Source organism: Podarcis erhardii, assembly GCF_964252035.2.
Source record: "Podarcis erhardii genome assembly, chromosome: 2".
Taxonomy (NCBI): Eukaryota; Metazoa; Chordata; class Lepidosauria; order Squamata; family Lacertidae; genus Podarcis; species Podarcis erhardii.
Genome location: NC_138498.1, coordinates 39,118,398 through 39,141,878, shown reverse-complemented (window position 1 = coordinate 39,141,878; position 23,481 = coordinate 39,118,398). Strand labels below are relative to the sequence as shown.

General features: G+C 40.0%; 1 protein-coding gene and 1 long non-coding RNA gene across 6 annotated transcripts in view; one reads left to right on the top strand and one right to left on the bottom strand.

The window, feature by feature from the left end:
* Positions 1 to 23,481, top strand: part of LOC309335559 (myosin-1B) — an 89,367-nt gene that overhangs the window by 25,810 nt on the left and 40,076 nt on the right. For 3 of the 4 annotated variants that reach the window (XM_081850644.1, XM_081850646.1, XM_081850645.1), the window contains one exon: positions 89 to 374. In XM_081850644.1, the coding sequence (XP_081706770.1) occupies positions 89 to 244 (156 nt within the window). In that variant the 3' untranslated portion in view covers positions 245 to 374. Of the gene's footprint in view, positions 1 to 88; positions 5,007 to 5,223; positions 5,265 to 7,700; positions 7,937 to 8,024; positions 8,169 to 8,801; positions 8,959 to 9,846; positions 9,875 to 10,627; positions 10,743 to 10,826; positions 10,920 to 11,059; positions 11,124 to 11,224; positions 11,324 to 11,424; positions 11,529 to 11,765; positions 11,905 to 12,575; positions 12,695 to 12,801; positions 12,952 to 13,550; positions 13,722 to 14,192; positions 14,497 to 15,743; positions 15,806 to 16,767; positions 16,856 to 16,951; positions 17,070 to 17,461; positions 17,586 to 17,669; positions 17,807 to 18,667; positions 18,924 to 19,356; positions 19,600 to 19,702; positions 19,880 to 19,964; positions 20,111 to 20,211; positions 20,303 to 20,386; positions 20,777 to 21,686; positions 21,814 to 22,290; positions 22,410 to 23,026; positions 23,224 to 23,481 lie in introns of those variants that run through there. The other variant, XM_081850648.1, reaches the window with a different exon arrangement.
* Positions 1 to 23,481, bottom strand: part of LOC309335720 — a 164,164-nt gene that overhangs the window by 101,687 nt on the left and 38,996 nt on the right. The window lies entirely within an intron of this gene.

Here is a 23,481-nt window from a genome sequence, read left to right as displayed (position 1 = left end):
CTAGTTTGCTAAGAATTCAATCTGGTGCAGGCTGAAAACCAGGAAGGACCTATTTCTGCCATTTTCATATCTCTCTGTCTGTTATCAGGAGGAACAATCCAATGTGAACCTTTCGAAGTTCCGCAAGATTCAGCATGAGCTGGAAGAGGCTGAGGAGCGGGCTGACATTGCTGAGTCCCAGGTTAACAAGCTCCGGGTGAAGACCCGAGAGGTGCACAAGAAAGTTGTTGTAAGCGAAGAATAAGCTCAACAAAGAGATGTAGAGTGACTGAAGAGAAGCACAAAATGTGAAGCTCTTTGCCACTTCCTGTAATTAATGTTTATTCCCCTCACTCTTTAGAAAATAAAGATGTTAGAGTCCTTTGCATACTAAATATGGACATGGCTTTTCATTTTAACTTATTAGTAAGTATTAGAGACCTGGAAGGATTGTGCATTTCTGGTAACAGTCTTAATTCTGCCCTATTGTGCATTCAGTTGAACACAGTTCTCAGTTTCATGAATATATGTTGACTCTCAGAAAGATTATTATATAATCAGTGAATCACCATGAAACTGAAGTTTACTTGCAGTTCACATTAAGCCTTAGTTCTTATCTTTAATCACTTTGGGTTTCTCTTCATGAAGCAAAGGCAGAAAACGAATGTTAAAATAAATGAGCAAAATCTTATATGGTTAGTTTAAGTAAATGGTAACAAAGCACATTGTCATTGTTATATTGAGCCCAGCTGCTGAACACCAAATGGGATGAACAGGAAAATGCAAACATATATTGCTAAACAAGGACCTAAAATACTGTTTTTTGTTTTACAAGAAAGCACTTTCTTGAGATGAGTGTATCAACTATTTCTGAACTGTACTGTGCCCTCTAAACTAAGAATGAACCTAATGAGCACTGGGGCTTAACCATATGCAACTCTATGCTGGATTGTTGCAATGCTGTCCAAAGGGCTGTCTTGTCCTTGGGAGAAACTGTAAAGATCAAGGCAGGTTGCCAAGTATGCAAAGGTTCTAAATAAGCCTTTCACCTTGTATGTAGTCATAAGATATCAAATTCAATTGTATGGAGCTATTAAATCAACAGGTGATTTTGGGTTATAAAGGTAAAGGTACCCCTGCCCGTGCGGGCCAGTCGTGTCCGACTCTAGGGTTGTGCGCTCATCTCACTCTATAGGCCGGGAGCCAGCGCTGTCCGCAGACACTTCCGGGTCACGTGGCCAGCGTGACAAGCTGCATCTGGTGAGCCAGCGCAGCACACGGAATGCTGTTTATCTTCCCGCCATAAAGCGGTACCTATTTATCTACTTGCGCCCGGGGGTGCTTTCGAACTGCTAGGTTGGCAGGCACTGGGACCGAACGATGGGAGCGCACCCCGCCGCAGGGATTCGAACCGCCGACCATGCGATCGGCAAGTCCTAGGCGCTGAGGTTTTACCCACAGCACCACCCGCGTCCCTGATTTTGGGTTATAATATTTTTTAAATCACTGATCAGTACTATGAAAACTCATGTTAAATAGATTCATTTAAACAAATAATATCAAGAGTATGTTACTTAGTATTCACATCATAATGTTATAGCAAAGGGATCAGCTCTAAATTGAGCACTCTTTTAGGGGTTTATTATCTGGTTCCAAACTGAAAATACATACAATGCAAATGATATGAACCCTGGATGTGAGTTAAATAGGAAGTAGCACACAAGTAAAGTAGTTCAGAATAAATTGCACGTATTTGTGCAAAAATGTAAATTAACACAACCTATACACTTTGAACAAATATTACTGGTCAGAACAGGACTTTCAATTTCCATCCAGCTGTCCCCTCCCCCCAGCTTCAGAGAGCCCCCCCCCCAAAGTTCCACAGTAGATTTTGGGAGTACACAGTGGGCTGTAGTGGGGAGAAGGTGAAGGAGAAACCTTGTTGTTGGTGGACACCAGTTCACACTATGTTGAATCTCACCCAACATCTAAATACTGGGTTTCTGGTAAGTCTACTGTTAAAACAAATATATATAAAACTGGGATTTCTTGTCAAAAAAGTTTGCCTTGAAAACAAAATATTTACCAGAATGTCTGGAAGGAAGTACAACAAACGTTATGCAGAGCAGACTACTGAACTACCAAATACTATAACTGGAAGGTATTTTTCTATAGTGTTTTAAATAGTATGATAATCACACAAAATATAATATACCTCTCATTCTTTTTTTGATCAATTACTAACTCACTGGATTTTAATTCTGCTTCTGGTTTGGGCCTATATAGGACATACATGCTACATATATAGGAGTAGAAGTATACATTCTGTGTCAAGTGTTCTTAAATTTGAAGGCAGCTGCTGATTCACCTATCACAACTGTTCTATACTGTATCATTTCATATGTTGGGTTTTTTCAAGTGGGGGTTGGTGGTGCTGCTAATTCACTGTGCAGATAGCATAAACTGAGGGCGGGGGACTCTTTGTAATAACCTTGTATAAGAAGTCTGTAAAAAAGGGAAGAAACTTCTAGTAGTTGCCAATTAAATAGCTTTTCCATAGCATATAGTTAATAGAATCCCTGAAAGACCCTAGAAAAGACATTATTTATATCACCAAAAACATCTGTACTTAAAACTACCTGTGCAGGGTCTGCAGCAATCACTGGTGATTTATTACTTAACAGAATTTATGCTTAAGTAATATTTGTATTTTCCTATAAATTAAGCATTTAACCAGTAAGTAATTTTCATCTGTAATTGCTTTGTTTTAGCAAATGCTTAATTTTCCCCCCAAAGTTGTTGTTCCTTTTCATCTTGAAGCTACAAAAAAGATTTTTGCTCCTTCCATGTAGTTCTGGATATTGTTTTACCATCTTCTAAATCCTCTCCAAATTGTTTGCATATCAAAACTGTCACCAGTATCCAGGCTGAGGATCATCTAATACCAAGCAGTGCAACGTTGCACTCTCTCCCCTCTCCCAATCTAAATTACACCAGCACAAATCAAACAGTCATTGGTTGCACATGTGGGCTTGAAACAAAATACACAAAACTGTAAGAGAGGTCCTTTCCACTTGTTTGACAATATGGTGTTACTGTGGTTTACGTGGAGTGTGCAGTCCTTGGGTGTGCAAGAAGTGAGAAACCATCTTAAAGCAATTATTATGTTCACTACCACAGAACCTAAGTCCTATAGTGCATGTCTCCTAAGCTCTGGGAAATGTCCCCAGTGACCAAGTCATGTTACAACTTTTAGGGGGTGGTCATAGATTTTGATTAAGGTCAGGGAATGTAACAAAATCCCTGGGAAACCTATCTTTACAACTACTAAAACGCCACTGATAGCTCAGTGGTACAGCTCCTAGTTAGCAGCTATCAAAGCAGATGAAAAAAGAAAGGAAGGAGGGACTATTGAAGGCCAAAGGTAGGTGAATGTCAAGCATGAGGGGTCTACTTCATCTTTTCCCTAAAACCTCATGTCCACCAACTAGAACCAAGTGAAAGAAAGAGGGAAGATGCACACTTAGAATTGAAAATCAGGGCATCTCTAAATTCAGCATAGTCCGTAAATTTGCTTTCAGTTCCAGAACTTTGCACAGCCTTTTTTTGGGGGGGGGGGAGTGGGAGTTGTGATTGCTGAATAATAGCAAAACAAAAATCCTTGTTGATCTACTACACTTCACCCAGAGATTATCCTGTAGATCCCTAACTACATTCTCCTCATCGCTGTTGTAGGCACCCTCCTGGCCTTCCAAAGCTGAACTCCTGGCCTTCCAAACAAACAGGCAGTGGCTAGATAAAAATGGAAGCAAAAGGAATAGTTCCTAGATTGGGTAGGGAGAGTGCAGTGGGGTGATGTTGGGCTTCCTCAGGTATACATCTGGTCCATAATGCCCTGCAAGTTAAAGTTAAAAGAAGTTAAAGGGAGAATGCAATACACAAATAAGGACTTGGAATAGAATTATATCCAATTGTGGTGTCCCACTTGTGCAAAATATTTCTGCATGTGCATGCAAATGGGACTTACTCTTCCAGCCCCCCCCAACCCCATTTCTCTGCATGGTTGCAGGACATTATGGAGCAGATTATGGAATTAACGGTGTTGCAGATGAAGAAGTCCCATTTGTATCCACTGGTGCAACAGTGGATCTCACTCATAGAATCTTCAATGCAGCATAAGTGCCTCAGGATTTTTACGTCCAATTGACAGCTCATTCACTTTTCTGTCACTTTCATCTCCTTCCCAACAACCTTTGCCTTTCAAGACAGGAGTTACCCTTCACAGCCTCTTCATTTGGACTCTATTGCAGAGCACATGCTCTCTATAACTAAAATTCTAGTCATGGTTCGGAGGGTTTATGAGCGCAGTAGTTGTCCAAAATGGTAATCATAGAAGGGATGCCAAGAGTCTTAAGCCTCCAATTCCTTACCCATCATCACGTCTGTTTGAAAATAGTAGACAGAATTCCATATTTTCATCAAATGATTTTAAATGCTTCAAGATTTTTGGGACACCAACATTTGCTGTAATAAATTTTGTCAAATTATTTTTTCTAGGTGTTTTTTTAATCTGTGTCTGGTGCTAGTACTAGTGAGGAAGTTATTTATCATTTGTCCTCTGCTTAACCTTTTAATTGTTTAGCATTCCTAAGTGCAGATAAATTATTCTAAAAAATAAAACCTAACCTAAAAAACAAAAATAAACCGTGGGGCATGTTAGCTGTGATTTTCTATTTGGATAATTTCACTGAAAATATAAGAAGCCAGTGAGTCCTATAAAATATTTTTAGAAATGATACAAGCACTTGTAGTAATGGAGTGTCTTGAATATTTCTAATCTAAATATATCCAAGGATAATATGAGTAAGAATGATGCTTGCAGTCAACTTTGCCAAAACAATACTTTGCCAGAAATAATTGACCTGACCTATGCCAGAGGAGGTGCTATTCCCTGAGCAGACCTTATAAAAGAGTTCCTGGGACCTATCTTGTCTTTGATCTGCCTGCTCTCTGCATACAGCTTCAAGGTAAGTCATGTGCAGAAACAAGGGTTGCAGGGAAGGAGTAGAGGCCTGAAATTCTTCACATCCCAAGTCACTTGGTCACCTCTGGAACTAATTTATATGTGGATATTCAAACCTGCCCTGGAATTCAAACCTGTTCTTTCATCTATCTCACCTATTCTTGGAGCTTTTTTGGCAGCAATTAAAAGAGGTTCATCTTTATTTATTTATCTTTTTTCAGTGGTAGCCAGCCTCAAGCCTGCATATAACACCTTGCACAAGGTAAGCATGCTAATCCCCATGGCATATTGAGAGTATAATATAAAGTATAAATGCTCTTGAAAAATTATATTTATAATGCAATTTATGCCAATACTAGTTACATGTCGAAAATATAATTTGGAAACTGCAATTTTTGTACAGTGGTACCTCGGGTTAAGAACTTAATTCGTTCTGGAGGTCTGTTCTTAACCTGAAACTGTTCTTAACCTGAAGCACCACTTTAGCTAATAGGGCCTCCTGCTGCCACTGCGCCGCCAGAGCACGATTTCTGTTCTCATCCTGAAGCAAAGTTCTTAACCTGAGGTAATATTTCTGGGTTAGCAGAGCCTGTAACCTGAAGTGTATGTAGCCTGAAGCGTATGTAACCCGAGGTACCACTGTATAGATGAATTAATGTAGAAAAAGAAATGCAAATGTGCAATTTCAAATTAGTGATGATAAATAGGAGAGTGAGAGTGGTGTAATGGTTAGAGTGTTGGACTAGGTGTTGGACCTGGTCACTAGGGCATGTTGGACCTGGTCACTAGTGGCCGACACCTGGCCACTCCCTTAAATAGGCTGGGAGTGGGCTGCTCGCAGCCCCAAGCCCCAACCTCCGATTGGCTGAGGGGGCACTGCCCACCCTTATCTGAGGGCCCAATGTGGCAGTGCCAGCCATCCCCTCCCTCAGCTGCCCCGAAGATGGCAGCTCCCTGAACCCACCACAGCCGCCCACCTGGAGTCCTAGGTGAGCAGATATTTTGGCTAAATTAATATAACCTAGCGTAGCTTGGTAAATAAAATGTGTGTAAAATTATAAAGAAATCATTAAAAATGGTTGCCAAGTACTTGCAGTCATATTTATTTATATATTATACATATTTTACACTACCTGACACTTTCAGAAGGTAAAATTAAAATTCTTTGGTTTCCCCGAGAACAGCTTATTTGCTTCTTAATCAAACGTAGACTAGCCAAGCTAAATGTTGTCCAATCACAAATATAGCTGATTTGAATTCCTCACACCCAAAAACATATTTTTAAGCCCCATCACTGAAGAAATTTGCAAAAACTAAGTTTCACCCCCTAAAATGACACACCTTACTGGGAGTCCAGGGTTCGAATCCCACTTAACCATGAAGCTCACTGGGGGACTTTGGGCCAGTCACTGCCTGTCAAGTCTAACCTACCTCACAGGGTTGTTATGAGGATTAAATGGGGAGAAGGAGAAACAGATACATCACTTTGAGATCCCTGGAAGAAAAGGTCGTACAGAAATGGAATAAATAAATAGGTAGGTAGGTAGCCCGAAAATGCGTAACCCAAGGCACTATTTCTAGGTTAGCGGAGTCTGTAACCTGAAGCGTCTGTAACCTGAAGTGTATGTAACCTGAGGTACCACTGTATAGCCAAGGTAGATTCACGCATGAGGCAAGGCAAGGACGCAGGAATCCATGGGGGAAGCAGCTGCTGCTGCTGTGGTGGTAGCAGCAATGACTGTGGCACACCCCTTGGCGGCTGGCTCTGCAGCCTCCTGAGCAGCTCCTGCTGGTCTCCTCCTACCCCTAGGGAGTGGGGCTGCCTTCTGACGTTTTCTGAGCTCTGTACCTGCCTGGTGTGATTCAGAGCAGGCCCCTTCCCCACCCCCATGGCAGCTTTTGATTCCCACTTCAACTATTGGATAAGGTTGATTTGATCCTCAACCCATTCAACCAATACTACTCTCCTTGGAATACAGATATAGAAAGCATCTAGCCCAGGAGTCTAGTCTATTATGTCTTGAAGTAGCTCTCCAAGGTCTTCCCCATATTTTCTCTTAACTGGAGATGCCAGAGATCAAACCTGGGGCCTTCCTTATATTGGCAAAGCTTGTGTTCTGCCACTGTGGCTAGGGTAATTTTCCAGACATATAACCTCTGCCCAATGGAATGCTTGGTACTTGACACAGTAGGATCTTGAGCTCTACAGATCAGCATATGGGATATAAAATTCTCATAAAAGCAAATTTTCATGTGCCATTGAGTAGTGGCCACAGAAAGTTATATACCCTGAGAGAAGGAAACCAACAATTCATCTTACTAAAGGGGAATATGCGTTCACGTGTGCACTTCAGGGTTTTGCATTCATGCTGTTTTCCAACCATTCCAACAGAGGAATACAGCCCAGATGCCAATTTGTTTGTGCATGCAAATCAGATTCTCCTCACTGAATTAAACTGGGAAGCTCTTGAGTGTAGGGTGCTCTGTATACACAGATGTTGTATCCATATTTTTTCTTCCTTTAAATGAAGCTACTTCCATAGGAAGAAAGGAAGCATTGGATGCATTCTGAAAGACCTATGCATGCATAAGCAGTTACTAAATAAAGGTGATGGAAGGTTAAAAACAAAAACAAGTTAATACCATTGAAAGGATTATACTGATCCAATAACATGATGGAAAATTTTCTCCCATTTAGTGTTGTTGAGCTGCCTTCTATAAACTGCAGCCATGTCATCAGACGCGGAGATGGCCATCTTTGGGCCAGCTGCCCCTTTTCTCCGGAAACCAGAAAAGGAGAGAATTGAGGCCCAGAACAAGCCCTTTGATGCAAAGAATTCAGTCTTTGTGTCAGATCCTAAGGAGTCTTATGTGAAGGCCACTGTCACAGCCAGGGAAGGAGGGAAGGTCACAGCCAAGACTGAAAAAGGAGAAGTGAGTAGAAGACAACAAATGCATTGTTATAATTGCCTTGCCTCTACTTTTTAAGATGCCATAAACTTGCCTTTTGTTTCCTTGGCAGTCTGTGACTGTGAAAGAAGACCAAGTCTTTTCTATGAATCCTCCCAAATATGACAAAATTGAGGACATGGCCATGATGACCCACCTCCATGAACCTGCTGTCCTGTATAACCTCAAAGAGCGTTATGCAGCCTGGATGATTTATGTGAGCACAGTCCTTGTCTTTTATTTTTTTTTGCTTTCTGCTAATGCAGTGTTGTGGTCTCAGCTTAGGTAGATCTGTGTGCTAACCTCTAAAGCTCTATTGAGACCTCTGTGGATCACCTCCCTTGTTCTTCAGTCCAGCAAGCAATAGGAACAGGCTGGCTTTACCTTTGCTCTTTGAAGTGATTGTAGTCTCAGCACCATTTCTCATAAGAATCAGGAAAAGATGTGCAATAATTTTATTAAAACTTAAAAAGTTTTACTATTATCCTGTTATAATCTTGTTTCCTTCTTTGTGATTAAACATTTGTTCAATATTTGGGATTTTTGAAGAGGACATACACTTGATTTTTAGAAATCCAAAATCTGTCAAATAACAATACTGTTATAAGAACATTGAAGTTTTTATCCTTCTCCTTACCATTTATGGATAAATTATATGTTTGCCAACTTTTAGTTTGGCTGGAAGTTTTCAGAATTTAAGTCTATTTCTTACTTTATTTCCATTCATGCTTTTCACCCTCTAAAAGAAGGAACTACTTACATATTTTCCACAAGAGCAAAAGAATATAACAGTATTAATAGAAATATTACAACAAGCAGATTAATTGAACTAGTTCTGTTCTTCTTCCAGACTTATTCAGGTCTCTTCTGTGTCACTGTCAATCCATACAAATGGCTGCCAGTGTACAACCCAGAAGTGGTAAATGCCTACAGAGGCAAAAAGCGTCAAGAGGCCCCTCCTCACATCTTCTCCATTTCTGACAATGCCTATCAGTTCATGTTAACTGGTAAGTAAGTGAAAAGCTTTGGGAACAAATAATGTTTTCCTCAGAAGACCTCAGTGTCCTTTCACAATGTTGGATTAGTGCTGGTGACTGAATTCTTTATTCTGCTAATAAAATCATGAAGCTCACTCTCGCCACCATCTCCTAGCTTAATATGCCTGGCATTATGTGAGGATAAAAAAGCCGAGAATTGGAACACTTGCACAAAGTGAATATGCTGTGCAAAGAGTACTGTATTATGTTAGAGGCTTAAACTAAAGATTTTGTGATATCATTTTCTCTTTCTTTGTTCATAAGCCTTTCCTACCTGCCAACACAGTTTTGGCTTCCCTAACATCCAGGATCCAAAACATATAGCCAATGAGGTGTTTGGATTAGGGATGGAGCAGAAATGTATTTGGCCTGCTGGTTAAAGTAAACCAACGTAATCCATAGGTCCTTGATTTATATGCATGTTAGAATGCAGCTATCAATCAGATCACACAAAATGAACACAAAAGTATGTATTTTACATTAAAATGCATGAAATAATTTGGATTTTGGCATAAAAATAATCAAAAAGGCTTACAAAAATGCATATTTTATGGAAAGAATGTGTTTAACATGTATAAAAGGTATTCAACTTAATGCATTTTTGCTCATTTTAATAAAGAACTGCAAAAATCCAAAGTGGAACAGAAAGTCTGATCTACCCATCCTTAGCTTAATGAAGACCACATAGAAACCATTTTCTTAGGATTAAAAATACGTGAGACTGGGGTTCTACTCCTCATGTATTCTTGGACAGATGTAGGTGCTTCTACACACACACACACACACACACACACACACACACTGCTTCATATTATTTTAAAATTAAAAGTAACTTTTTAAACAATTTCATATTTTCAGATCGTGAGAATCAGTCTATTCTGATCACGTAAGTATCCTTTCTAGCTTTTTTCTGTGCAGACTTTTGAAATGGAAGCAGGGTGCTGTCATTGTATTAAGGAAAAATCATCCCAATGCTTAACATGGGACAAAACTATATTCATAACTTAAATGGCATAATAGTCATAGTTCTAAGAAACTTTGGAAACTGCAGTTCTGCAATAGGAGCTACTCAGCAGTTTCCAAGATTTCTCATGAAACTGAAATTCCGAAGACTGTTTGGGAAAAGCCATAGCAGTTAAACTGGTATAAAACCAATGTAAGTTTAAAAGTCCATAGCATATAATTATAACCATTAGAGCAGACGTGGCTAACTCTTGGTCTGGGGACCTGATTTGTGCTGTAAACAAATTTTGGCAGGGGTGACTTAAAAAGGGGGAAATTAAAATAGATCCAGCACAGGGATGGATGGAGAAATTTAAATTTCTGAATGAGATGTAAATCACTCCCTCCCCAGTCATCAGATCAATCCTTTGATGAGCAGGGAGGGGACAATAGGCCCTTCCTCAGCTGATCTACAAGGATCACCTGACAAGAGGGAGGCTGTGTGTATGCAACAATGTGTGTGCAAAAGTAGGATGGCCACAGCTACTTTTAGCCACATATTTGGCTAGCATGCAGTCCCTGCAAGGTTGACCAAGAGTAAATGTGGCTTCAGGCAAAAAATGCTAGCCACTTCTGACCCATTGTTGAGAGACTTTCCCCTTGACTATTGGTTTCCTGTCCCACCTTTCATCAACAGTGGAGAATCTGGTGCTGGAAAGACTGTGAACACGAAACGTGTCATCCAGTACTTTGCAACAATTGCAGCTACAGGTGAGAAGAAAAAGGAGGAGGCCGCAGCAGGCAAAATGAAGGTAAGCTTTGTGTCACAAAAGGATAAAATGTGCCTTTACTGCAATTTCTATATAATTAATCTTACAATAATACATACATTGCAGGGTACCCTTGAAGATCAAATCATCAGTGCCAACCCCTTGCTGGAGGCTTTTGGAAACGCAAAGACTGTGAGGAATGACAACTCCTCGCGTTTCGTAAGTCATCTGCAGAACCTGAACATAATAGTTGGCCTTTAAGTGTAGTGCCTTATCATCATACACAGCAAATCTGTAGTAACCTATATGCAGAATCTGCCTCCTAGAATTTATAATTGCCTATCTTTTCCTTTTTAAAGGGTAAATTCATCAGAATCCATTTTGGTGCCACAGGCAAACTGGCTTCTGCTGACATTGAAACATGTAAGGGCTCCTTCTTTAGATGAACTCTTTGTTTGTTTGTTTGTTTGTTTGTTTGTTTGTTTGTTCGTTCCTTCGTTCATTCTATTTCATTACCTTGCCAGATTTGCTAGAGAAGTCCAGAGTTACTTTCCAGCTGAAAGCTGAAAGAAGCTATCACATCTTTTATCAGATCATGTCCAACAAGAAGCCAGAACTAATTGGTAAGAGGCATTTGTTATAGTGGCTGCTGCTGCTGTTGCTAAAATCTTGTGCTGATGCTGGATTATGCAATGGATGAAAATCTGTGCTTCTCCTTATTCAGAGATGTTGCTGATTACTACCAACCCATATGACTTTCACTTTGTGAGTCAGGGTGAGATCACTGTTGCCAGCATCAATGATCAAGAAGAGTTGATGGCAACTGATGTAAGTAACTTATAGAAAGGAATATATGGAATTTAATTAGACCAGTTTGGGGCTGAATTTATTCAACAGAAATTAGATGTCTTGGGGTGAGGCATTCTAGAAATGCTGGGGTTGATGATGTGTGTCTGCGTGGGGGGGGGGATCACAGTGCACTAATAGCCGAAATGCTCTTCCTCCAAATGAAATGGTAATTTGAAGGGCCAGTTTTTGCTCAGCATTTTAACTTTTGATTGGTAGGAAGCCATTGACATCCTGGGTTTCACTGCTGAGGAAAAGACAGCCATTTACAAGCTAACTGGAGCTGTAATGCACTATGGGAACATGAAGTTCAAGCAGAAGCAACGTGAGGAGCAGGCTGAGCCAGATGGCACTGAAGGTATTCACAAAGTATCTCTGTTATGGCATTATACTTGGGGCCCTAAATACAATATGAAGCAGCAATTTACGTAGTCTATTAATAAGGTATTGTTCTTTATTATGACTATTTACCTCACTGATTAACAAACATGTTGTTAGGTGGCCAAATCTTAGAATCATAGTATTGTAGAGTTGGAAGGGATCCCAAGGGGGTCATCTAGTCCAACCCCCTTGCAATGCAGGAATCTCAACTAAAGCATCCATGACTGATAGACATCCAGCCTCTGCTACAAAGCTCCAAGAAAGGAGAGTCCATCACCTCTCAGAATCTACTCCACTGTAGAACAGCTCTTACTGTCAGAAAGTTCTTCCTGATGTTTCTCAGAGTCTCCTTTCTTGTAATTTGAATCCATTGTTTTGGGTCCTAGCATCTGGAGCAGGAGAAAACAAGCTTGCTCCATCTTCCGTGCAACAGCCCTTTAAATGTGAAGATGGCTATCATATCGCCTCTCACTCTCCTCTTTACCAGGCTAAACATACTCAGTTCCCTCAACCACATAAGGCTTGGTTCCCAGACCCTTGATATCATCTTGGTCGCCATCCTCTGCACATGCTGCAGCTTGTTAATATATTTTGATAAATTATGGTCTATTTGTGCTGATAATCCTTTCTTCTTATGTTTGTGTTCAGTGGCTGACAAGGCTGCCTACCTCATGAACCTCAATTCAGCAGATCTGCTGAAAGCTTTGTGCTACCCCCGAGTCAAGGTCGGCAATGAATATGTCACCAAAGGCCAAACTGTTCAGCAGGTGACAATCTATGAAATGCTGGATGCACCACTTGATTAACTACTATTCCTCGGAGGTTTGGTCCTCTGCTTTGTATATTAACTCCAGTTTGTATCATGTTATTCTAGGTGTATAATAATGTTGGAGCTTTGGCTAAAGCTGTCTTTGAGAAGATGTTCTTGTGGATGGTTGTTCGTATTAACCAGCAACTGGATACTAAACAGCCAAGGCAATACTTCATTGGTGTGCTGGACATTGCTGGCTTTGAGATCTTTGATGTAAGTGAATGGAACCTTGTCACAACGAAAGTGGATCCCCACTTCCCAGGTCTTTTTAAATCTCCTGGGATGTTCCTTCTGAAATAGGAACTTGTCAGCTTGTAGCACAGGATGCCAGTTCCCACAAGTGTACTGCAATGGACTGACTGGACAAGCTTTGCAGGTGGTAATAGCTCATCTAAGTAGCGCAGATTCATAATTTCAAAAGATAGCTAGTATACAGGGAAGTCTTGAGAAAGTGTTACTAGAGAATGAGGAGGTCCAGGATAGCTCCAACATTGCAGAAGGACCTCAGTGAAGCTGACAGTACACTTAAAACGGGTAGGGATGAATACACAGAAGTTCCTCTGACCCCATTAATATTACTTCTATTTATAGCATTTTTCTTCATCCGTTAGGTCCACCTATGTAGTATATTTAATCCAAGTTAATGTCTAATGGGTGGAATTCTTTCAATCAGGTTAAGGGTAGTTTAGGTAGACATGCAGGTGGAAAATAAGCATATGGGTGGAAAATATCATGAAGTACTGTACCTAGAATTGAAAGTGGGTCGCACTGAGTTGTACTCTTTAGAATAAATGTACTCTTTCCCCCACTAGTACAACAGCCTGGAGCAGCTGTGCATCAACTTCACTAATGAGAAACTGCAACAGTTTTTCAACCATCACATGTTTGTGCTGGAGCAAGAGGAGTACAAGAAAGAAGGAATTGAATGGGAGTTCATTGACTTTGGAATGGATTTGGCTGCCTGCATTGAACTCATTGAGAAGGTCTTTTAAAAAAGTTTTTGTTAATCTTGCATACAATGTAATTAAGCAGTCTTTAAAGTTTGAAAGATGTGTCCTTACTTTAAACAACAAAACAGCCATTTTATTTAATTTAAATTCATTCTTGCGACATAAAAATAACGGGAAGAGAGAGGGTCAAATCTGCTTCTTAGTGTCTCATGTAAAAATGCCTTGATATGGCATTTTGAAACTCTTGCCATACTCAAAACACAATCATTCAACAGGAAGCCTTACAGAACAATTCTTGACTGTTATTGTGCAATGAAATCCCGACCTTAAGTTACATATTTGCAGAAAGAACCTCTTGCTTTATTTCCCCTCATTAAAACCACAACACAAGGTGGCTGGCCAAAAAACCTATCCCTATGACATTTGCTTGCAATAATAGATGCTAATATTACAAGCCAACAGCACACAAGTTATAAAATCTTGCTTTCTCTCTGCTTCTTATAGCCCATGGGTATTTTCTCCATCCTAGAAGAAGAGTGCATGTTCCCCAAGGCAACAGACACATCTTTCAAGAACAAGCTCTATGAACAGCATCTTGGCAAATGCAAGAACTTTGAAAAGCCCAAACCTGGCAAAGGGAAGGCTGAGGCTCACTTTGCCCTGGTCCATTATGCCGGCACTGTGGACTACAACATCAGTGGATGGCTGGACAAGAACAAGGACCCCCTGAATGAAAGTGTAATTCAGCTCTACCAGAAATCATCTATGAAGACACTGGCTTTGCTATTTGCTGACCGCCCTGCAGAAGGTAATTCCTGCTGCACTTTGCAATTGGCTCATGAACATAACCCTGAATAGGAAGGAAGGAACCTAAGTTCAGTAACAGCAACCATTTACTGGGAGTGCTGCAGCACCATCCGCATATGGCAAAACTCAGTCAGTCTGGTTGAAGATTCAAGAAGGGCAAAATCGCACACTGATTTTAAACCATCAAATGTTAAACCATCAAATATTTTGCATACACATCATACATTTAAAGTACACATGCAAGAATCCTGGGAACTGTAGTTTAAGGATGCTAGAAATTATAGCTCTGTGAAGGGAAAATTACAGCTCTCAGGAATCTTCTTTTTTTGGGAGGGAAGCAATGTACTAGGAATGTATGGTGTGTGCGCAATTGCAGCTCCTCTCGCTTTTTCTGAGGACCACTCAACTAACACTTCAGCATATCTCTGTTCCAAATATTATTTCACATTCACCCATCACTTGTCTTTAAATAATTGTACAAGAATCATAACCTTCCAACCATCGGAGTAAATATGGTGACAATATATTATTATGCTTAGGTCTGGAAGTCCTCCCCCACCCCCTTACTGGGAACCGCACTTGCAGCCTCATTGCAGCAGCAGGATAACACATGGTCACATTCTGGTGTGGTTGTTTTCCTGCACCTCTCATGTAGGGAACAATGAGGCATTGCAAAAGTCAAGAAGCCAACCAGTATTAGTCTGGGCTCCCTGTGAGCTGGATTTCCAGAGAAGACCTGAGTGAAGACTTTGCCCATCTGGGTCTGCTCTGGGAGTATTTAAGAAGCTGTGGCAGGGTGAGGGTTGACCATTTAGGGGGTTACTTTGAACTTGCTGTGGTTTTTTTTAAAACCAGTTGCTGTTTTCAGAGCCAGGAAGGTATTTGTGCTACAGTCACTTGACTGGCCAGGTCTATGGGTTTTGCCTGCCTCATAGCAATCGTCAAACTTTATGGTGGAAGAGGGAGACCCCTAAACTTTAGTCAGTTGGAATGGTTCATCAACCAACAGGCAAGCTGATTGATCTTCCTGATAAATGCCAAATGCTTACACCAAACCTGTTGCATCTGTAATCAATAAAGTTGTCACCTAATTTGAATCCAACACACTCTCCCATCCTTGTCCTTGGTCTGTGCACTCCACTGCTGCCTCACTGAACCTACAGCCACAAAGGTAGTTTATACAGAAGAATAACACATAAAATCCCTGATGTATATGTTTTAATTATAATATGTTTTATTATTATTCAGAGGGAAAGAAGGCTGCAAAGAAGAAGGGTTCCTCATTCCAGACTGTCTCTGCTCTTTTCAGGGTATAGTAAAATCTTGGCTTAAGATATTTGTAAGGGGAGAAAATTCTGATTTCTTAGGGCTGCCATACGTCCAAGTTTTCCCGGACATATCCGGGATTTCGGCAGCAGAAATGGCGTCAGGGCGGATTTTCGCGGAGTCAACAAAATGTCTGGAGAAACCCAGACGTACGGCAAGGAGGGCGATTATTTGAAAGAAATGCTTTAAAAATCCTAGAAAAGCCTGTCCCTTTTTAAAGAATATTTTGGGAATATAGCAACCCTAGATTTCACAATCACAGAACACCAGCATGTCTCTAAGCACAAGAGAAACGTATTATAGGTGAAGGCTGAAATTCTGTGGTAGAGTACATTGCCTGCGTACAAATGACCCCAGTTTTGATCTTTGCTCAGGAAAGACTCTAGTCTAAAATCCTGAGGAACTGCTACCAGTCAGTGTAAACATTACTGTGCTAGACAGACCAATATTCTGACTCCATAGAAGGCACCTTTGTATGCTCTGATAGATCCATCAAGAGTTTAAGAGTCCAAGACTGCTTAGTCCTAAAACAGAAAGCACGCAACTGAGCTTCTTGGAGAATGGGCATGATAAATAAATTATACAAAACACTAGGTCACTGCATTCTAGTCTAGCTGAAGTCTCACAATGGTCTATGATCTGGAGATTACCAAGGCAAACTTGAAAGTGCCCAAGTCTTTATCACTAGAATAGTGCACAGTTTGTGAATCGGACAAGGATTATTTTTTTGAAAAACCCACCTAGGTATCTAGGAGCAATCCCAAATTGTGCTCTCAATTTGTCAGAGGAAGTATGAGTCCAATCAGGTTAACCACACACCAATTTCATAGAGGGTTTTCACAGTTTTTCTCTAATTTTTCTTACTACCTATGGAAAATTTAAAGGAAGTTTTGCATGTATATGTGTGTGGAATTTGTTAACCAGGCTCTGACTTCTAATTCCACAGGAGAACTTAAACAAACTGATGAGCAACCTGAAGAGTACTCATCCACATTTTGTGCGTTGCCTAATCCCCAATGAAACTAAAACCCCTGGTAAGAGACAGAACTCTACTTTGATTTTTAAAAAAGAAAGATGCGATGCACCAGTTGGATACATTTTGGTATTCATATCTTCTCTTATTTTCTAAGGTGCCATGGAACATGAACTTGTATTGCACCAACTGAGATGTAATGGTGTGCTGGAGGGCATCAGAATTTGCAGGAAGGGATTCCCCAGCAGGATTATTTATGGTGACTTCAAACAGAGGTCAGACTGCCCCCCAATTATTAACCTATTGGTTGTTTGTAGTTGTTTTGCCCCCCCTCCCCATCAATAGTTTTGAGTTGCTTTTTGACTGTTTCTAATATTGCATTATAGCAGTTAGCACCACGTTTGGACAAAAGGCTTAAGGGTGGGGGGGAAATGCCATCAGTGACAATTAATAGTCCTTGCATGAAGAGATTACAAGAAGGCCCCAGTTAAATTTAGCCTCAGTTAAATTTTACTAGTCTCCCTGATTTAGGTAAATGGCCATTAGGAATAATATTTGTTTAAACATTTACAATCAGATGCTAAACCGGATGGACCATTGGTCTGACCGAGTTCCATGAACATGGCATCAAATCATAAGCATCTTTATCTTCCACTTCTTCTAACAGATATAGAGTTTTAAATGCAAGTGCCATCCCAGAGGGACAGTTCATGGATAGCAAGAAGGCTTCTGAGAAACTTCTTGGATCTATTGATGTTGACCACACCCAATATAAATTTGGCCACACAAAGGTAAATTTACTTTTTATTACAAGACTTTAAAATTAGAGTTTGTTGAGACAGTGACCAATACTTTGTAATATTTTCTTTTCCCAGGTCTTCTTCAAAGCTGGCCTTTTGGGTCTTCTGGAGGAGATGAGAGATGACAAGTTGGCACAGCTGATTACACGTACACAGGCTATGTGTCGTGGCTACTTAGCAAGGGTGGAGTTCCAAAAAATGATGGAAAGGAGGTAGAGTTTTGCCATCTGTAATAGAACTCATGACCACACTGGCCTATCATGTTAATATGCCCTACACAAGGATTACAAATAATAACATATATAAAATACTCTTTGGGCTACTCTCCAAATTCTGGGGCAGCTTCTATGTAAAACTTGTAAGAAGTACAGTCGTACCTTGGTTCTCAAACTGAATCCGTTCTAGGAGTCTGTTTGACTTCTGAAACCATTTGAGAACCAAGACACGGCTTCTGATTGCCTGCAGGAGCTTCCTGCAGTCAAGTGGAAGCCATGCTGGACGTTTGGCTTCCGAAAAACATTCAAAAACTAGAATACTCACTTCCAGTTTTCGATTGTTCAGGACCTGAAATGTTTGAGTTGCAAGGCATTTGGCTTCTGAGCTTCAACTGTATACCTTTAAAAAGGACTGTGTGTGAAGTGGCACTAAGTGGCAGGTCTCTTAACATTTATTAGGTTTGTATTAAATTTGAGTGTAAGAAGTATAAAAATAAAGTGACAGCTATGCCAAAGAAGCATAATGAAATTTGAACTACTTTATAAAATAGTCCTATTTTTGGAAGCTTTATTTGATAAATTTATTCATATACCCCATGTGCTCCTGAAAGTATCAACCCCTTCTTTATAAAGAAAAAAATATTCATTTTTCTTACTCTTTCCTTGAGATATAAACCTACACTTACTCCCAGATAAGTGTAGTTAGTGGTGCAGTCTAAGACCTATTTTGCAACTGGACAAGAATTGGACAGTTCATATTTTTATTAGGAGAGTCACAAAAGGATTTCATTAAACACTTTGATCACACTGTTGTCATTTTCATCATCAAGGTTTTATTTTGTTGTCTGGTTGTTACAGAGAATCCATCTTTACTATTCAATACAATGTCCGTTCATTTATGAATGTGAAGACTTGGTCTTGGATGAAGTTGTACTTCAAGATCAAGCCTTTGCTGAAGAGTGCTGAATCAGAGAAGGAGATGGCCAACATGAAGGAAGAGTTTGAGAAAACTAAAGAAAGCCTTGCCAAAGCAGATGCCAAAGTGAAGGAACTGGAAGAAAAAATGGTTTCTCTGATGCAAGAGAAGAATGACTTGCAACTCCAAGTCCAATCTGTAAGCTTTGTTGGTAACATACATTTTTCTTCACTCTAGACTAGTTTAGGTAGAGGAATACAGAAATTGCAGGAGAAATGTGGCTATGTTTAATAAATCTGTATATCCTATATACATACTACATATCCTCTACGTAATAGTTCACCACAGTCAAAGTTAAATTGGACATAAGTATTTTTTTACACATATATAGTATACTGGTGAATATAGTTTATTTTGGTATTTGATATACCAACATAACCAGTGTCTATTAATGAGTGATTTACTTGAAAACTGAAAGAATATGGCCTTTAATAGCTTAACAATTAGTTTTAAAGGTGAGGCCATGTGCTCATTCCTTTGTGTAAGTAGATTCTGTGCAAGAAATCTGTGTGTGCATGAACTTCTTAAGTAGGATAATAATATTATTGCTATATGACATACATTTGTATAGGAAGCTGATGGCTTGGCAGATGCTGAGGAGAGATGTGACCAGCTGATCAAAACCAAAATTCAGCTGGAAGCTAAAATTAAGGAGCTGACTGAACGGGCAGAGGATGAGGAGGAAATGAATGCTGAGCTGACAGCCAAAAAGAGGAAACTGGAAGATGAATGCTCAGAGCTGAAGAAAGACATTGATGATCTGGAGTTAACACTGGCCAAGGTGGAAAAGGAGAAGCATGCCACAGAAAACAAGGTAATGGTCACAATGTGCTCAGATCTGCAACCAATAGTCAGAATGTTGTATTATCATTCCAGGGTGGAATGATACATTGAATCTGTTTGTTCATTTCTAAAAGGTGAAAAATCTCACTGAAGAGATGGCAGTCTTGGATGAGACCATTGCCAAACTGACCAAGGAAAAGAAAGCCCTCCAAGAGGCCCATCAACAGACCTTGGATGACCTGCAGGCAGAGGAGGACAAAGTCAATACTCTGACCAAAGCAAAGACCAAGCTGGAGCAGCAAGTGGACGATGTAAGCACCAACACATGCAGAAGAATAACCGTGGGGTGAAAGTAGTATTATAGTTACAAAGTCTTTGTCCCCTCTTTGTCCTTAGCTTGAAGGGTCCCTGGAGCAAGAAAAGAAACTTCGCATGGACCTGGAAAGATCCAAGAGGAAGCTTGAAGGTGATCTGAAGCTGGCCCAGGAATCCACAATGGATTTGGAGAATGATAAGCAGCAGCTGGATGAAAAGCTTAAGAAGTAAGTATGGTTTACTGTCTAGAAGACCTTTTGGGAGCTCTTTATGGCACCCAGCCCTCTTAGAATTTGACTGAGAAAACCTTGTGTTTTGTTGTGAAAAGGAAAGACTTTGAAATCAGCCAGTTCCAAAGCAAAATTGAAGATGAACAGGCCTTGGGCTCCCAGCTTCAGAAGAAGATAAAGGAGTTACAGGCAAGTCAAGCACATATTGACTCCATCATATGAAAATCAGTTCATCAGGGAAGACTCTGTTAATGGCTGCTTCTCTTTCTCTAGGCCCGTATTGAGGAACTGGAGGAGGAGATTGAGGCTGAGCGTGCATCTCGGGCCAAAGCAGAGAAGCAGCGGGCTGATCTCTCCAGAGAACTTGAAGAGATCAGTGAGCGTCTGGAGGAAGCTGGTGGGGCAACCGCAGCTCAGATTGAGATGAACAAGAAACGTGAGGCAGAATTCCAGAAAATGCGCAGGGACCTTGAAGAAGCCACTCTGCAACATGAAGCCACTGCATCTGCTCTCCGCAAGAAGCATGCAGACAGTGCAGCTGAACTTGGGGAACAAATTGATAACCTGCAACGTGTGAAACAGAAGCTGGAGAAGGAGAAGAGTGAGCTGAAGATGGAGATTGATGACCTTGCCAGTAATATGGAGTCAGTTTCCAAAGCAAAGGTATACTGCAGCAGTATATACTTTCCTTTAGCTTTATCAGGTGGAGGCATAACATACAGAATTCACAATCTTACATGTGGTATATAAATGTAATAATAAACACATGGTTTGGGAATATAAAGAGATTGATACGTGGGTTACAGTAGCACCCATTCAAGTACCTAAAAGCAAAAGCAAAATACTCATATTAAGCAGATGGAACAGTGGATAGTATATTGGATTTTTATGTAAGAGAGCAGCTTCTAAGTTTTTTTTAATAGGTCTACACAAAACACTTTATTTATACCTTAAATCTACAAAATGTACTTAGAGCAAATGATCCACCTGGCTCATGCAGGGACAACCAGAAGAGTGTCTGGAGTAGCTGTCATTTGGTGCCATGTCTATAATAATACTGATTTTTTTATTTATAAAAATATTTGCATAAAGTAATTTCTTTAAAAAGAAATTCAAAGTAGTTTACAACAATTCAAAATTACAATTTACCAACTATTACAGAAATTATTCCATAATAGCAAACATAAAGCATGGTCACTTAAATAAGCACTATCTCAGCGCTGTTGTGATAAATATTATTTATCCCTGCCCCCACTTTCCTGATACTTCTTCCCAATGTGTATCATACTGTAATGTGACACTGCTATAGTCAAATTATTTTGATAAATTTTGTGAGGAAATGGAAGAGGAATTCACTGTAGCACTAAGTGAATTGCTTCTTCAGTGCAAGCATATCTGCTTGCTATCCCTACCACCACCCAGAACCAGTTTGAGAGAGCATGCACAGGTGGAGAGGGGAAAGGCCTGTTGTGCTAGTGGAGGTCAGTGTGCAGGTTTCTGCTAGCAGGGACAGTTAACTAAATCTGGCCTCAGCTGTTTTATATAGCTATACACTTTATTATTTCACATCTAGGCAAATCTTGAAAAGATAAGCCGCACTTTAGAAGACCAGCTTAGTGAACTTAAAGCAAAGGAGGAACAGAACCAACGCACTATTAATGACCTGACTGCTCAAAGAGCTCGTCTGCAGACAGAAGCTGGTAAGAAACTGAAAGTTAATTATTTAATGCTGCAATTCTTAAGTCCAAAGATTGCAAAGTACCAATCTACTATGTCTGTACTATCCAATTGAATCTTAACTGCACACAAGTTTAGGGCAATGCTTTTTCCTTTTCTCGCAACACAATTTCATTATGAAATCTGATTCTATGATTGTTTGTTCGGAAGTAAGTTTCTCCAGCTGCAATAGGACTTGTTAGCAAACGAGTGAGGTTTATCTAAGTGTGGCTAATTTATAACTACTAAGAAAAATATTTTATGAATAGTGAACATGATTAATTTATTTGTTGTTACAAAAAAATTAATGCATTTGTTGTTATAACCATCAAGGTCATTTCAACCACCGCTTAAAAAGAACTATGTACATACTATACAAAATATACATAGATCTATACATACAATAGATACATAGATAATATGTACAGGTATATATTCCATTTAATCCGTTCTCTTTTCAGGTGAATACTCACGCCAAGTTGAAGAAAAAGATTCACTGATTTCTCAGCTCACAAGAGGCAAGCAAGCCTTTACCCAACAGATTGAGGAACTAAAGAGGCAGCTTGAGGAAGAGATAAAGGTGTGTATTTTGTTCAACATTGCAAGCCCTCTATCACAGTTCTAAACAACACAGGGCCTCTTTATCCTATTCAGTTATTGACACCCATGTGCATTCTGCAGAAATCCTAATTATTCTCATTTCAGAAGCTCTAAGGTTGCTCAGGAAACTTGTCTAGATATCTCCCTATGGTTGTCTCTCTATTATTTCATTCAAATGGGCAAAAGATTGCATGTGCTTACCTATCTTAGGCTGCTTGCAAACTAGGCATTTATTCTGGTATAGCTATGATTTGCTCACTCACATTTGAAGGAACAACCACATCATGACATCAACATTAAATTGCTCTCTTGTGTTTTCTGCACAATTCTTCCATTTCTTTGGAGAGTCAGAAAAGCTGACTTTGGGAGCAAGAGCAGAATACTAGCATAATAAGTGGGGTGTGGACAGGAAGATGTAAAACTGAGGAAAGGATGACATATTGGAGTTGCCCCGTCCTTCTCAATTTTTTGTGTATTTCCTCAGGGCAGCTAAAAATAAACATTAAAAATACAAATGCAATAGAAACTATGCAACATAAGAACAGACATGGGTAACACCCTGACATTCATAACTACAAAATTATTTCCTTATTTCAGGCCAAGAATGCACTTGCCCATGGTTTGCAATCTGCCCGACATGACTGTGACTTGCTCCGGGAGCAGTTTGAAGAGGAGCAGGAAGCCAAGGCTGAGCTGCAACGTGCCATGTCTAAGGCCAATAGTGAAGTTGCGCAGTGGAGAACCAAGTATGAAACAGATGCCATTCAACGCACAGAAGAGTTAGAGGAAGCCAAGTAAGTACAAGAACCAAAAGCAAGGGAGAGAAAGGGAACTCAAAAGTAGAAGAAAGTATGTCATTGTGTAGTTGGAATTGGGGGAAATAGTTATTTGTATCACTCAGTGAACAGAACAGGTCACTGAGTTATTTGTGCTAGGCTCAAAGCAACAGATATATTGTAATAATGCAATCATATCAGTGTTGACATGGAAGGAGCTGATGACATGGCAAGACAAAGTTTGAATGGAAAATCAAATTTGTTTTTGAGACCATT